The sequence below is a fragment of the Phalangium opilio genome, unplaced genomic scaffold, assembly GCF_054372755.1.
Source record: "Phalangium opilio isolate 3A_F unplaced genomic scaffold, DU_Popi_V2 ptg000017l_1, whole genome shotgun sequence".
Lineage (NCBI taxonomy): Eukaryota > Metazoa > Arthropoda > Arachnida > Opiliones > Phalangiidae > Phalangium > Phalangium opilio.
Window position 1 is genome coordinate 6,602,933 of NW_028324151.1, and position 15,014 is coordinate 6,617,946.

The 15,014-nt window shown below is 38.1% G+C and overlaps 1 protein-coding gene and 1 long non-coding RNA gene across 2 annotated transcripts; one reads left to right on the forward strand and one right to left on the reverse strand.

The window, feature by feature from the left end:
- Positions 1 to 484: 484 nt before the first annotated feature.
- LOC149702778 (cytochrome P450 2B12-like) lies at positions 485 to 10,954 on the reverse strand. Its single transcript, XM_089866693.1, has 9 exons — positions 10,148 to 10,954; positions 9,262 to 9,389; positions 9,092 to 9,198; positions 6,390 to 6,691; positions 5,998 to 6,104; positions 5,651 to 5,906; positions 3,308 to 3,379; positions 3,072 to 3,187; positions 485 to 786 (listed from the first exon to the last, which is right to left on the reverse strand). The coding sequence occupies exons 1-9, from the start codon at positions 10,414 to 10,416 to the stop codon at positions 632 to 634; spliced, it is 1,512 nt and encodes a 503-aa protein (XP_089722819.1). The 5' UTR covers positions 10,417 to 10,954; the 3' UTR covers positions 485 to 631.
- Positions 10,955 to 11,774: 820 nt separating this feature from the next.
- Positions 11,775 to 13,575, forward strand: LOC149702779 (uncharacterized). The gene is made up of 2 exons (XR_016381857.1): positions 11,775 to 11,954; positions 13,267 to 13,575. It is a non-coding gene; the product is annotated as an uncharacterized LOC149702779 (long non-coding RNA).
- The last annotated feature ends 1,439 nt before the right edge of the window (positions 13,576 to 15,014 follow it).

Sequence of the window (15,014 nt, forward strand, 5' to 3'; positions counted from 1 at the left end):
ACACTTTAATGCCATAAAGGAGAAGTGAAACGATTGAAAAATTTATATTCTTACACTCCTATGTCCGTGCAAATCAGAAATCGTGTACACAGATCACGCGTAATCCATTCATTCAAAGGTAAATGATGTAAACCGAACATGCGTAATCCATACGATCAAAGTTAAATCATGTACACCAATCATGCGTAATCCACACAATCAAAGGTAAATCATGTACACATGATGGGTAATCCATAAAATCAAAGGTAAATCATGTACACATGATGGGTAATCCATAAAATCAAAGGTAAATCATGTACACATGATGGGTAATCCATACAATTAAAGATTACAGATCACTAGAAGATAATCGGGAGTTGTTAGAGCCTTCACGTTTTCCTTAGATTAGTCAGCTTTCCTTTAAAATAATTAATCGAAACCCGAAAATTATTATAAATTCAAGAAGATTGATTCTAATTTTAATAAAACCAAGGTTTTATATTTTTTATTGAAAATTGTTGCCATGGCCTAAATTAATAAAATAATATCCTATTTAAAAATTATTAGAGAGCTAAATATTTTCTATCAAAATTTGACAAATACATGACCGAAAAAATGCAAATTTTCCTGGCAATTCCCAAGTAATTAAGCCCTAGAATTTCCTAGGAGTGAGACAAATCTCGTGGAGATTTTCAACAATGTTTAAAACTCCCTTGGGAGGGGTAATGGTAAAGTTTTTAACCAAAGTCGCGAAATAAATGTACAGCTCCACGTAAGCCAACACCTCACCGGGGCAAGACCTAGAACCTTTGAAATAGAAAAAAATTAATTCGTTAGCAATTAAAAATGATTTCGAAGAAAATTATTGAGGGCCCAATGAATTAATTACGCTAGAGATTAGGCTTAACTGTAGTAATGAGCTTAGCAGGAGAGCCCCTCCACTCAACCAACCAAGCTGTTTGAAAAATTCCTCCCACCAAAGTAATCAATTTCGATTTAGGGTTAGGTGCAATGCAAGTACATGTACGAAGACAATGGAAGACAAAACGTTTCACATCTTAAACCATTGAACGAAAGGGAGGGAATGAGAGATAAAAGGATGATTATAAGAATAAGGAAGAAGTCATTTAACGCCTTTATCTTAATTGGTTCGGATGAACTTCAGAAGATATTGCGTTGGTTTTAGTTTTAATAATTTAATTTATTTTAAAAGTGAAGCCCTCCAGGTTTCGAAATTTTGATTAATGGAATATCGTTTAATTAATCACCACTTCAGACGCATACCAGAGTCCAGAGTCTGCGTGTTATATACGCCATTGGCCATTTTGAAAAGACTCGACACTGCTAAGTTTGCTCTTCAAATTTATTGTACTTTGAAATGGCATTGAATTATTTAAGAATATGCTTAATTGTATTGTAACAGTCTTATTGTTGGGGTGATTGGTTTCGTCGAGAACCCATATAAGACTTAAGAAAATTCAAAGATAGTTCAAAATTGGGCTAAGTTACGTAATTTCAAGTTTATCCCGCCATTATTCCCGGTTCCCTAGCATAACCTTCCATATTTTCAAGACCAAGTTAAGAGCTCAAGGAAGGCTAAGATCGTTCTCAGGCTCTAAATGGGTTCTGAGAACTTTATAAGGAGAGAGTCTAATGATTCTTATTCATGGTAAACAGGGATAGATTTAATTTTAGAAGTAGGAACGGAGAACGGTTAGTATATACTTCAGTGCGACTCATAGCCCAGTATAGAGCCCCTCCCTACAACACGTAACAAAAAGTTTAAATTATCTTATTGGCTCACTTAAACTACGTTTTGATGACGTTGCTGAGAGGGACGGCGAAAAATACTTTATTACTTTTTACCTCTGTCGCTATGACCCGCCTCTTCTTTCATACCCCCCCCCCTCCGTCGCGGGGAAGGGGATCCGGGACTTTGACGCGCGCCCACGTTACTCTGTTCTCCATTCCTATTTCTAAAATTAGATCTATCCCTGTGGTAACCAAAAAAAAAACGTGACTTGTACTGAGGTTCTTTAAATAAATCTATAATCAATGTTTACTCCTTGACACATGAGATCTCGATTTCGTAGTATTTAAATATTCCTTTTTTTAATCAAGTGCGAAAACAAAAGATTGATATGATTTAACCCATTTAATCTGCATTCCAAAAACCACTTATAACCCAAGGTCTGTATTTATTCAAAAATTCAGTCTATTGCTGATAAACCACAAATAACAAAGATGTTATTGTCAAAACAGAGGAAGCAAATACAAAAATTTACGAATCTCTTATCAGTTATTTGGTTTTTAAGTCTCGTTCAACTCAAGGGGTTAAACTGTAATAGGAGCAAGTTGGGAAAGTTTATCTTAGTATAACCATATAATACTCTCCATAAGTATGGGTCGATAAGTCATTCGCAACTGGCAGACATCCTTAAAGGGGAGTGTTCTGGCGGCGGATTTGCCAGTACCAGAAACCATCGCCTACTGTGATCTCAATCTGAACTAGACCATGAAGGAAAATCTCTAATCTTTTCCGGTTTGGAGAAGAAAATTTAATATAGCTGATGTAGTAACCTCTTCAACAGAATCTCTTTTCAAAAAAAGGCTGCATTACGATCGTCCAAACATCCGGAATGTGGTTCCAAAGACTTTAGATAGGACTTTAATGTTACTATAGTCCTTTTGTTCGAAACCATATCTAACGTCTTTGGATGATCAACGTGCCGGATGTTTCGTTTGTTTCGTTTTAAGAAAAGAAGGTGGTCCAAAACCAGACTCATATTTTACCCCAGAATTTTGAATAGGATCTTGAAGAGTGCCAATACTATTGGCCTCCACGACAGACCAATACTTATAGAGAGTGTTATAGGGTTACTATAATACACGTAGATTGAAGCTAGCGAGCAAGATTTTTCCATTACGCAAAAACCCATATAAGACCTGAGAATCTCTCTCCTCCGAGCTTAAAGTGGCCTGCTTAAGCGACCACTTGCAAAAGTACGAGCAGATGAAAACCTAAGATGGTTATTCGTATGTTCTCCAGTCTTACATGAGTTCTTGATATAAGGAAGTATAGAAAAACATACCGTAAGAAAAAGGACAAAAGTATTCGGGTTTCGAAGCCCGCTTTCCGTCTTGACTCAAGAATCTCTCGGGTTTGAAAGAAAAGGGTTCGTCCCAAACGTCCGGGTCATGGTGAAGACTACAGAGACGAAACTGAATTACTTTTAGGAGTAAGGAAGCCGATGCTTTTAGAAGTTTCGCTCGGGCTTCTGGGCTCGATTGTACAACGGAAGAGAAAATTTTTGGACACGGTACTAACCTATATAGGTTGGCGATAGCGATGGTACCCTTGGGAATAAAGTAGTTGGACACTGTGCTATCTTCAACTGTCCTGTGTCCAAAAAAATAAGAAAAGAAAAGATTTTGGTAAAACTTTAATTTTGTTCTAGAAGGTAACGTCCAAAAACCCTTTCAAGACTGGTAATAGAAATTCATTCTTAGAAGTTAGGTTTAAATTTCTATTTAGTTTTGATTTTAATTATCAAGTACTCAAATCGCCGCTGTGTTAGCGTAAACAAGAAGTGATATCTAGTTTATTAGGGAGAAGGTATAAATTCGCCAGATTTCCAGCTTTATCTCCAGTCCAAACGCAGGTAGTTAATCCCCGCCTCTAAATTACAACCAGCATCTCATTGGTTCTTGAAAACTCACGTCAGCGCGACGCGAATGACGGAAATTCCGTATTTTCCGACTGAGGAGAGGCGAAATATCCCGTCCTTCTTTTACGTCCCCCCTTGTATTTTGAAAGGGGGACTGGGAATATGGCACGCGAATACTTAGGCTCCTTATACCTTCTCTCTAATAAACTAGATATCACTTCTTGGCATAGTATATACCTTATTGGCCAAGCCAAGAAGAATAATTCTGTTCTAACAGAGTTTAAAGCATGTAGCTAAATAGGTTTAGAAAATGTACTGGAACCCCTCACATATCCTTCTCAATAAAGAGTGTCTACTTCAAGTGATAAACCTTAACCCAACAACACTTTACCCCCTTAAACTCTAAAAGAAAAGTCACTGTTAATAAAGGCGGGAAGGCCATCCTATCACCTTTTCTCTAGTGGCAAGTAACATTAGCTACAGACATTTCTGAGGAGCTAACCACTCATTGTAATCGATGTACCGTTGTAATCTTTATCGCCTTAATTCTGAGAAAGGTGGCTGGTTAGCCTTTCGGCATTGCCTCTCGTATGTGAAACAACTGAGGCGTTTGAAATATGTTAAATAACCCGTGAAAACCTTTCATTAAGCCTAAGGGATAGTTTTAATCCTATAAAACATTAGGAGATGAAAAAATTATCCCATACTATATAGTAGAGCTTTCATTAGAATAAATTAACCAAGGACTAGCAACGTTTTTGCTCCGGCGAAACGTTATTCCGGTGGCGGTCTCCGCTACAAGATTCTTATCAATCATAATAAACAGCTCTTCTTAATGGGAAGAAAACGCAGCCTCGCGAACCTAATTTAATTAGGGCCGAAAAATTATCATTTTTCCTCTCTTAATACGGCCATGGATGCCAGATCCGCTTCATAATAAATGATTATAACCTGATAACACCCGGTCAGCTTTTCTAACAGATATGTAATAAAAGTAACCCATAACTTGGTACATTTGAAGGATATCAGTAACGAAAGTTCACGCGAGACGATTTTCTTGTTCTTTAGGCCCTTTAGACTCGAGTCGAAGGTCTATTTTTCTGTCACAAATGTGGATGAATATGCGAGTGTTATATTCCTTCTACGGTCATGCACTCTTACATCAATCGGCTTTTAACTTGCCTTTATACGATATTTGTTTATTACATGTATATTTTTATTCATTTGAAATATTCCCCAGAAGTTCAATTCCCACAATATTATTAATTATCTTTGCTTTAAAATTTTACGATGCCCTAGTTCTTCTCCATGCTTAATCATCCTTGATTTTACACTTTCTGACAAGTGAGTATAACCAGAAGGGGATAATAAATGAAGGATGAAACTCTGTATCCTCTTAATACTTTAGTTATGTAACATGATTCTTCCCAGGCGAGAGATGCCTTTTTGTTTGTTCTCTCGCTCATCAAACTTCAGATGGGCGTCATCACACCCTGGGGTGGATTCTATAACTGTTTGGTACTAAATCCTCAGCAATCAACCCACAAACCTTGATTGTCTTGACGTGGGACAAAAAATCCACAAGCGCATGCGCATCTGGCAAATAATTTAGCGCTAATAGAGTAATGATGAGGGAACGATTTATCGCGTATGAGATTCGGTTTAGTAACCTTGCACCAAAAGTTCTGATGTTGGGAAGAATCATGTTACAATTATCCCGCTTTGTGCTGGTACACTTCTCTCTAGAACTATTATATACTTCTGGTATAGCATATTAAACGGAATAGCGAAGGGTTATTATGTGCCTGGTAATTTACTTAGTTGTATGATCACTTAAGTTTCAAATCATGTTTTGCAAACTAAACGCTCTCAGAGCGTAACTATCAGAGAGATAGCCTAAACTTGGTCAACTCCTCCACAATAGTATTAAACCCTCTTTAATGCCATTCTTTTCAGGTAACTTCTACGTATAATCAACTTTTACGTAAGACAATCTCACTTACTGACGCAGGATACCCAAGGGAGCGATGCCATGAAATCTCATCACTTCCCAGATGGTAGCTTGGGTAAAGGGTGTGTTCGGTTGATCACTCATGCAAGGTAACCGATTGGGGCCCAAGACGGTGTCCAGTTCTTCTTGGACCCGACGTTGAATGCTCTGGTACGCTGCCATCGTCCTAAGAGACAAATCTAACGTGGTTCGGACGGGTTCTGTCCCGGCTGTTAAGATACTGCGAACGTTTCCTTTCAAACGCAATTCTGGAAATAAAATCAACGTGGGAATTCATAACGTATTACGTCCGAGTTTCATTCGAATCTCTCCAACTGCAAAAATTCATATTTTACTTACTATTTAACCCCGGTTCTTTGCATTTCTGAATTTCGTGCAAATACCCGTCTATGTAGTCCCTATTGGAACCATCCAGAATTGTTTTCTCGTGCGATGTTATTTCTGACCTTTTATGAAAAGTCAAAAGGTCACGTCAAATAGATCCAATTATAATAATTTAGGCTTAACACAATTTGTCTTAAGTTTTATTCGGGGTGTAGGCAGAATATTATATTTTATTAAATTTATATTTATATTTATATCAAATTCAATTTTCTTTTGAAAATAATTAAATTTGGAAGTTTCTATCAAGTTTCGATCCACAAAGGAAAGATTATTTGATGAAAATTTTATTTCCTGATCTTTCGTAATAAAAATGTTTCGATGTATTTAAAAAGTAAATTCATATTTACTGGACAAATTTGAAGAACTTCTTGATGGCAACTTTGGCCTTCCCGTAGTTCCAAACACCGAAAAAATAGAGAATTGGTTTCAACCATGGCATGTAGATGTGGACGCCCGTTTGCTTGAAGAGTACCACCGTTCTATTGACAACTTCGTCAAGAAATTTCCTCATGGTATGGTCGTAAGGATAACGACGACCGAATGCCAAAAATGTCACGTTATTTGAGACACTGGAAGTGACCAGTGTTCGAAAGGGACATGCGGATCCTTTATAAGTAATGATTTCTTTGGACAGTTCCTCCACTTCCCACTACAATTAACATATGATATCAAAAGTTTAATTTTTTTATATGAAACCGAGAAGTGATATCTAGTTTATTAGGGAGAAGGTATAAATTCGCCACTTTTCCAGCTTTATCTCCAGTCCAAACGGTGGTCCGGAGTTAATCCCCGCCTCTCAATTACAGCCAGCATCTCATTGGTTCTTGAAAACTCACGTCAGCCGCGTCGCGAATGACGTAAATTACGTATTTTCCGACTGAGGAGAGGCGAAATAGCCCTACCTCCTTTTACGTCCCCCCTTGTATTTTGAAGGGGGGCTGGGGCTATGGCGCGCGAATACTTAGACATCTTATACCTTCTCCCTAATAAACTAGATATCACTTCTTGATGAAACCGAAGAGAAAAGTCTCTAAAGGACCATGGGAAGTAGCCATCACTAAATGCGATACTACGAATTGGGTCAATGAACTTGGGAGATCTAATTTTTCATTCATTTCTCTAGGGAAAAACGAGATAAGATGGATTGGAAATGATGACGGACGACCTGCAGCACTGAAACTCTCCCAGTGTACCTTAATTGCGCGCGCCCCTACCCTTCGGTAGGCGATTGTTAAGTGCTGCCACGTAGCGCCATTGTATTTGTATCAGAACTAGCTTCTATTTTTAAGACAAAGGGGTGTCCTTTATTATTCCGTAGTGGACGACCCTATCTAAACGTTGAGGATGCTGGGAGGACTTTGGTGCCGTTGCGTAGGTAGAGGCAACCTTATAGGTATGGGTGTTATACTCCACTAATCTCCTTCAAGTCTAAGGGACCATGACAAGAGGCCACTACGAATGGGGGTCAACGAACTCGTGAAGGTCATATTTTTCAGTTATCTCTCTGAACCGAGGTCATCTTCGCTTCATAGCGATAGCGACCTTGTTTCTTGACAAAGTAGTTTAACCTATCTCTGCTCTTCTACATTTTTTAACTCAACCGCAACAAAAATGACATATTTAATACTGCACGACCTTCAATCGATATTCCTATTCGACCGACACACTTTAAAACCATCTCTAAGCAATTCTAACATAAGCTGAACTCGGGCAGGTCGAATTTTCTCTATTTTCCCTAAACCATGCGTTTTTAGAATGTGACCCATTCATTCAACGGACACAAAAATTTATATATTCAGTGACAGAATTCAACCCATCTTTAAGCCCGTAGCCACGGGGGGCCACCAGGGGGCAATGCCCCCTCAAAAATATATCCTGCCCCCTCAAATAAGATTTCGGTTTGCCCCTAAATGCCCCCTTATCAAATTAATTTGGCCCTGTAATGAATATTTTCATTTTGGTACACAAATATTATAACTATTTAGAATGTATATCAACATATTTTAGACTTTATTGTGTATATATTCCTGGTACACTTGGATTTTTTTACTTGATATATCCCTGATTCATTTGTATGTTTTAACTTCACTTTTGATATGTATCCCTGATACACTGGAATTTTTAGCTTTTTGTCGTTATCCTTGATATATATCGCTGGTTTGGTCATCCAGAACCAAAATATTATGTCGGGGTACAGCGAGGGGTCGGACGTTTTGGAAAAAGTGTTCGGGATTTCGAAATCCAATTTGATTTCTTCGGATTCCGTTTGATTTCAGAATTCGATGAAATCCTAGGAATTTTGGGATTTTTCCCGTCATTTCGACGGATTTTGCGATATTTCCCTTGATTTCGTTAAATTTTGAGGTTTTTTATTACGGATTTTGTGATTTCGTTGCTGATTTCGGCTTTTTTATTTGATTTCGAAATCAGCATTGATTTCGGATTTCTCAAGTTGGATTTCACGGGTAGCGTACGGGATTTCATGAATGACCGACCCCTCGGGGTACAGACTTACATTTGACGCCTCAACAGCGACTTGCGAAGTTGCGAGGCAAGCTTTTCCTGCCCTACTCGCGTATTTTCACTTTAACGACGAGCTATGTCACATGAAAGAAAGTGAAACTTAACTTTGCTAGCCTACGAAAAAGATCTGACTAGAAATTTAGATTTAGAATTGTTTATTAACAATTTTTTTTTTAACTTTTTAAAAAAGTTTGATTTTCAAATGTTAAATGAGTGCCAATAATGAAATACCTGCGGAAATATTTATTGTCTGACATTTTGATATTTATGTTATTCTATAAAAAAAATTCCATTTGTCATGCCCCCTCACAGAAAGATACTGCCCCCTCTGCGTAACTTTTCTGGCTACGGGCCTGATCGTTTAATGCAACTGTCGGCTTATTGGGAATTATGTGGGAATGCCATTAAAGTTATAGGGTGATTTTTTCGCTACTTAAATATGCAGGTTTGTGTTAAAGAGATTAGCCAGATCTGTGTTTTATCTGAATTTTGCTTTCGTATAAATTAGACTTAGTATTTGACGTACTTTCAAGCGAGTTTCCATATGAGTTTTTCCAAAGCCCAAATCACGAAGTACTCTGAGTGTAAATCTTCGGTTCGTTTGCCATAGAGGACCTGTACTGTCTATGAAACCTGCAAATAATTTAAATAATCGTTGCTTTTATTTTTATTATAAATATGGTTTGATAAGCTTACTGATTCCATCTTTAACTAATAAAAACGGTGAACTCGGTGGTCTTCCCAAAAAAGCCTTTTGTCCGAATGCTTCTTTTACCGTTTCAAAATTATTGAGAATCACGACATATTTCGAACCAAGGTACAAACTAAAGAAGAAAAGTAATTACCCCTAAAAAACGACATTTGATTTGAAATTTATGCAAAGAAACTACAATCATAAGTTCATAAGAGGTGTTGGATATAAATGTGACACTAGCTATACTTCGTAATGCTACATAGAGACTTACGCTCGAGCTATAGTTCGAGAACGACGCGAGAATTGACTGGTTAATTTTGCAGTCCATCTTCCTACTTAGTCTGTAATAAGCATTTTACAGCGCCTCACCAGGCGTTGCTTTACCTCGAATCTATGACGTTTCACCTACTTCTCTTCATGAAAAACTCTCAGTAGCCAGAACATATCTTATGAACTTATGCTACCATGTATAGACCATTTTTGAAATTACACATGTGCCAAGAAGAACCGCCAGAGCGGAGCCCAAGTTCAGTATACGCGGAAGGGTAGCCTCTGGTTTCTCTGCATGTAATTTCAAAAATGGTCTATTGTGCAAATGTTTCATTAAATCAAATAATAATAATAAATTTTTTTATTGAAACCATTCTTAAAACTAGTACAACTTAACAATGAATAACCGGTTCACCAACGGACGCTTTAGTTCTTCCAAGGCTGGAGAGTACAATATCGAGGTGCTAATTACACTCAGATTACCCATACACTGATTTCGGATATGCCTATTTATTTTAGCACATTCTTTTTTAGGACAGTCATAGGTGCAGCTTGTACACCGATTACGTTAAGTGACCCACCCCTCGTTACCGTATAACATAGTATAAATATTCTTACCTGAATATATTTCCATACTTGCTTCTCAAAGAAAAAAATTGTTTATGAGGTTCTTTTTCAAGAAAAGGGTAAAATCCGAGAAAGGGTACACCTTTTGGTCCTGGAGGTTTGGGTAACCGACTAAAAACGCAACTCTTATTACTCTGTCGTTTCTTAAACAAACCAAATCCAGCTAAAGACGTCACCAAAAACAACGCGAAATTAACGTAACTTAAATTAAACGAAAACCAATTCAAATTTGAAATATTCAGATACTCTGAAACATTCATTTTGTCTAATTCAATGAAATTTGCGTATTAAATCGCCTCTCCAAAAATTAGTTACTTTTGATGAAATTTTTTTGATAAATATAAGGATTTTTATAAATTTCCTTCAACATGTCATCGTGATTAATTGCAAATGATAAGACTATACGTATGTTTATCCATCTGAGATAAATTTGGCGAAATAATTTATATAATTTCATTAATTGAGATTGAACAGATGCTATAAGATGTCAAATTTTCTTGATTTACGATATCACTAGTTCACTACCATAATTGAGACCACGAGTAACGGTTTGATAAAAATTGTACACCTAGGTATTCAATGCTAGCGTAAATTTATAAGATATGTTCCATAAGTATAACACATCCTATACTTTGTAATGCAAGAGACTAACTGCGAGCTAGTTCAAGAACGACAAGCGAGAATACACTCGGTTAATTTTGCAGTCCATCTTCCCATTTAGTTTGTAGTAAGCCTTTGACAGCGCCTCACCAGGCGTCGCTTTACAAGAATCTATGACCTACGTCTCTTCATGACAAGCTCCAGTTTGTAACCAGTAACAAACTTATGGAACATATCTTATGAACTTATGATGCTAGCCAATCGTTGCTAGTAGAAGAAGCCCCTCTCTCAAAAACGTTACGAAACAATTCGGCAAGATAAAAGGATCGTTTTAGAAAGTTAATCCTAAATTTTGTGGTATCGTGAACATAAAAATTTTCAATTTGCATTTGATACGGAAGCAAATGCAAGATCTTGTTACAAAAGTAGTTACTATTATACAGGGTGTTTCTGAAAAGTCCATCACAAATTAAGGGGCGTGTTTATGGGACCAAACTGAGCGGAAAGTACCAAAGAACATGGGGTGTACAACATTTTGTTACGGAGATATGGCCTTCCAAACATTCGCCCCTAAAACAAGGAAATATCCAAAAATGAGGAGTAACACTTAAGACCGACTTACCAGCTTGTTTAAAATTACTAGACAATTTCAATAGCCTTTAATCGAACAATTGATTTCTACCTTTACTAATCAGAAGCGTATAAATGAGTAGAAGTATGCCTACGGTGGTAATGTAAAATTAATCCCAAGTGACATGATGTTTCAAGATCTTCCCAGCACCAAGTAAAATGGTTCTGATTGAAGGGACTTTTATTAGCACAGCGTAAACAACGTTATTTTCAGGAATTAGTCCAAATGTCCACGGGCGGCATTACAAAAACGAGGCAGTCTTTCGAATGATACTTGGACATGTTGGAAGATCCCTGGCTTGTTCCTGTTATCTCAAACCGTAAAAAGCTACGCAAATCTTCATCATCACGGACAAACACTCTTGTACGTTAGGTATGACCTTGAGAAAACCTAAAAGGACATCTCGAATGTATTTGAAAAACCCATCTCCAATTAAGGGGCGTGTTGTTTGTTTCCAACAGAGTAAACTCGCCCAGAGAACAATTACAATGCAGAGCCACGTTTCGGCGTTAATGGCCCACAAAGGTGGTCCCAAACAAAAGAACAAACTTTAATTTGTTTCGTTCAGTAAGTGTTTCATGTGTCATAGATAAAACGCCATGATTAATGCACAAAGAAAATGTTATTGACAAGTTTTCGGACCGCGATGCTGAAATGTGGTGGTGCACCATCGTGCATGAACCACATTCTGTTTATTAAACCTAAGGGTACGTCTTCGAGTAGTTCTGGTAAATCGTCCCGTAAGAACTACAAGTAAGCCACACCGTTTAACCTGGGCTCTAGGAAATATGGCCCAATTAAATTGTCACCCACAATACTACACCACACGTTTAAGCTGAATTGTACTTTGTGAATTCTAACGCAAGTTGCGTGTGGTTTTTTCTTAATCAGCAAACCAATTGGCGGCTGCTTGTTTTTGGATCGTCCTCGAAAATAGTGAGAACTTCGCCTATTCTTAAAAAACAGAGCACTAAAACAGAGCACTATGTTTTTTAAGAAAGGAATAAAAGAGGTTTCACGTACATGTGTTTGTTTTATTAAACTCATAATTCAACGAAGTCTGTTACAATGCCTTTCTTCACAAATGCCGAATATGCGGATATGCACCTAATGTATGGACTAGCCGAGGGGAATGCCGCTGCAGCTGTACGCTTGTATCAGGAAAGATTTCCGCAGAGGCGACTACCAAATCGACTGACGTTCGAGGCTGTGGACAGACGTTTGAGACAAGATGGACGAATCCAACCGGCTGGACCTCAACCTAGAGCGAGAGCCATCCCAGAGGCCGTAGAAGACGAAGTTCTCACCATTTTCGAGGACGAGCCTGAATCAAGTACCCGCCAAGTTGGTCGCCGATTAGGCGTAAACCACACGCTCGTGTGGAAAATCCTCAGAAGCCACCGGTTTCATCCTTTCCATGTTCAAAAAGTTCAAGGTTTGAATCCAGCGGACTACCCACGACGCACGGCGTTTTGTCAGTGGTTTCTGGCTAAAGTAAACGATATCGATTTCCCACGGGATTTGTTGGTTACTGACGAAGCTAACTTTTCACGGGATGGTATTATTAACTTACATAATAAACATCAATGGTCCCAGCTAAACCCCCACGCAACTTGCGTTAGAAGTCACCAAGTACAATTCAGTTTAAACGTGTGGTGTGGTATTGTGGGTGACAATTTAATTGGGCCATATTTCCTAGAGCCCAGGTTAAACGGTGTGGCTTACTTGCAGTTCTTACGGGACGATTTACCGGAACTACTCGAAGACGTACCCTTAGGTTTGGTAAACAGAATGTGGTTCATGCACGATGGTGCACCACCACATTTCAGCATCGCGGTCCGAAATTATCTTAACGCGACCTTCCCTTTGCGGTGGTTAGGTCGAGGTGGACCTGTGGAGTGGCCTGCTCGATCACCCGATCTGAACCCTTGTGATTTCTTTCTTTGGGGCCACCTGAAAGACTTAGTTTATCAGACTGAAGTGCCCGATGTTGAAGAGCTACGTCGACGAATAATTCACGGCTGTCAAACAATTCGCGAAACTCCAGGCATTTTTCAACGTGTAAGGGAATCATTTGTAAGACGTGCTAATGTGTGCCTTAACGCGGGTGGTGAACACTTTGAACAATTTTTGTAACTAGTTGCAATTAAATGTTAAAACTTGTCAATAAATTCATTTTCTTCGTGCATTAATCATGGCGTTTTATCTATGACACATGAAACACTTACTGAACGAAACAAATTAAAGTTTGTTCTTGTTTTTGGGACCACCTTTGTGGGCCATTAACGCCGAAACGTGGCTCTGCATTGTAATTGTTCTCTGGGCGAGTTTACTCTGTTGGAAACAAACAACACGCCCCTTAATTGGAGATGGGTTTTTCAAATACATTCGAGATGTCCTTTTAGGTTTTCTCAAGGTCATACCTAACGTACAAGAGTGTTGTCCGTGATGATGAAGATTTGCGTAGCTTTTTACGGTTTGAGATAACAGGAACAAGCCAGGGATCTTCCAACATGTCCAAGTATCATTCGAAAGACTGCCTCGTTTTTGTAATGCCGCCCGTGGACATTTGGACTAATTCCTGAAAATAACGTTGTTTACGCTGTGCTAATAAAAGTCCCTTCAATCAGAACCATTTTACTTGGTGCTGGGAAGATCTTGAAACATCATGTCACTTGGGATTAATTTTACATTACCACCGTAGGCATACTTCTACTCATTTATACGCTTCTGATTAGTAAAGGTAGAAATCAATTGTTCGATTAAAGGCTATTGAAATTGTCTAGTAATTTTAAACAAGCTGGTAAGTCGGTCTTAAGTGTTACTCCTCATTTTTGGATATTTCCTTGTTTTAGGGGCGAATGTTTGGAAGGCCATATCTCCGTAACAAAATGTTGTACACCCCATGTTCTTTGGTACTTTCCGCTCAGTTTGGTCCCATAAACACGCCCCTTAATTTGTGATGGACTTTTCAGAAACACCCTGTATAAGGAATATATCCGGGTTATTCCTGATTATGGTTGCCATGAGCAAGGGCAATAATTCAGTGAATTATATAAATCCTTACATAAAATTAGACAGAGTTTAATGACATAGGCCTATTTACGCCAGGTAGAGGTTTACGCAAAGTTAATTTAGAATTTCTAAACTGTACACGAAAATAAAATATTCCAACTTTAGTATCAAATTATCTTTAACAAGTATTACAATTATTAACGATACATTAGGCAATTACATAAATATTTATACTAAACTTATTAGAAATAAATATTTTAACGTAAAATACTTTCAAAATTTGCAAGACAACTCGTTTTCCTTGATTGTTTTTGAAAGTATGAACATGGATGAACTTCAACTTGAAGGATGCGCGTGAGGAAATTTGTTTTCACTCTACAGGATAGGCAACTCCCTATCTCGAACGACAGAATATTCTGTATACACTCTGTTACAACGTCGGTTGTCAGCACGCGCAAAGCTATTTCTCTATGTAACGTAGCTTTGTACGTGCTGTCAAGAGACAAAAAACTTCAGGATCTTCAGGATTTAAAATATCCGCGAGTTTTTTTAGCTCGAGTGCACGGACCTCTAGGCCTTGTTTCAAATACGTGTGAAATTGCATACAGTCTA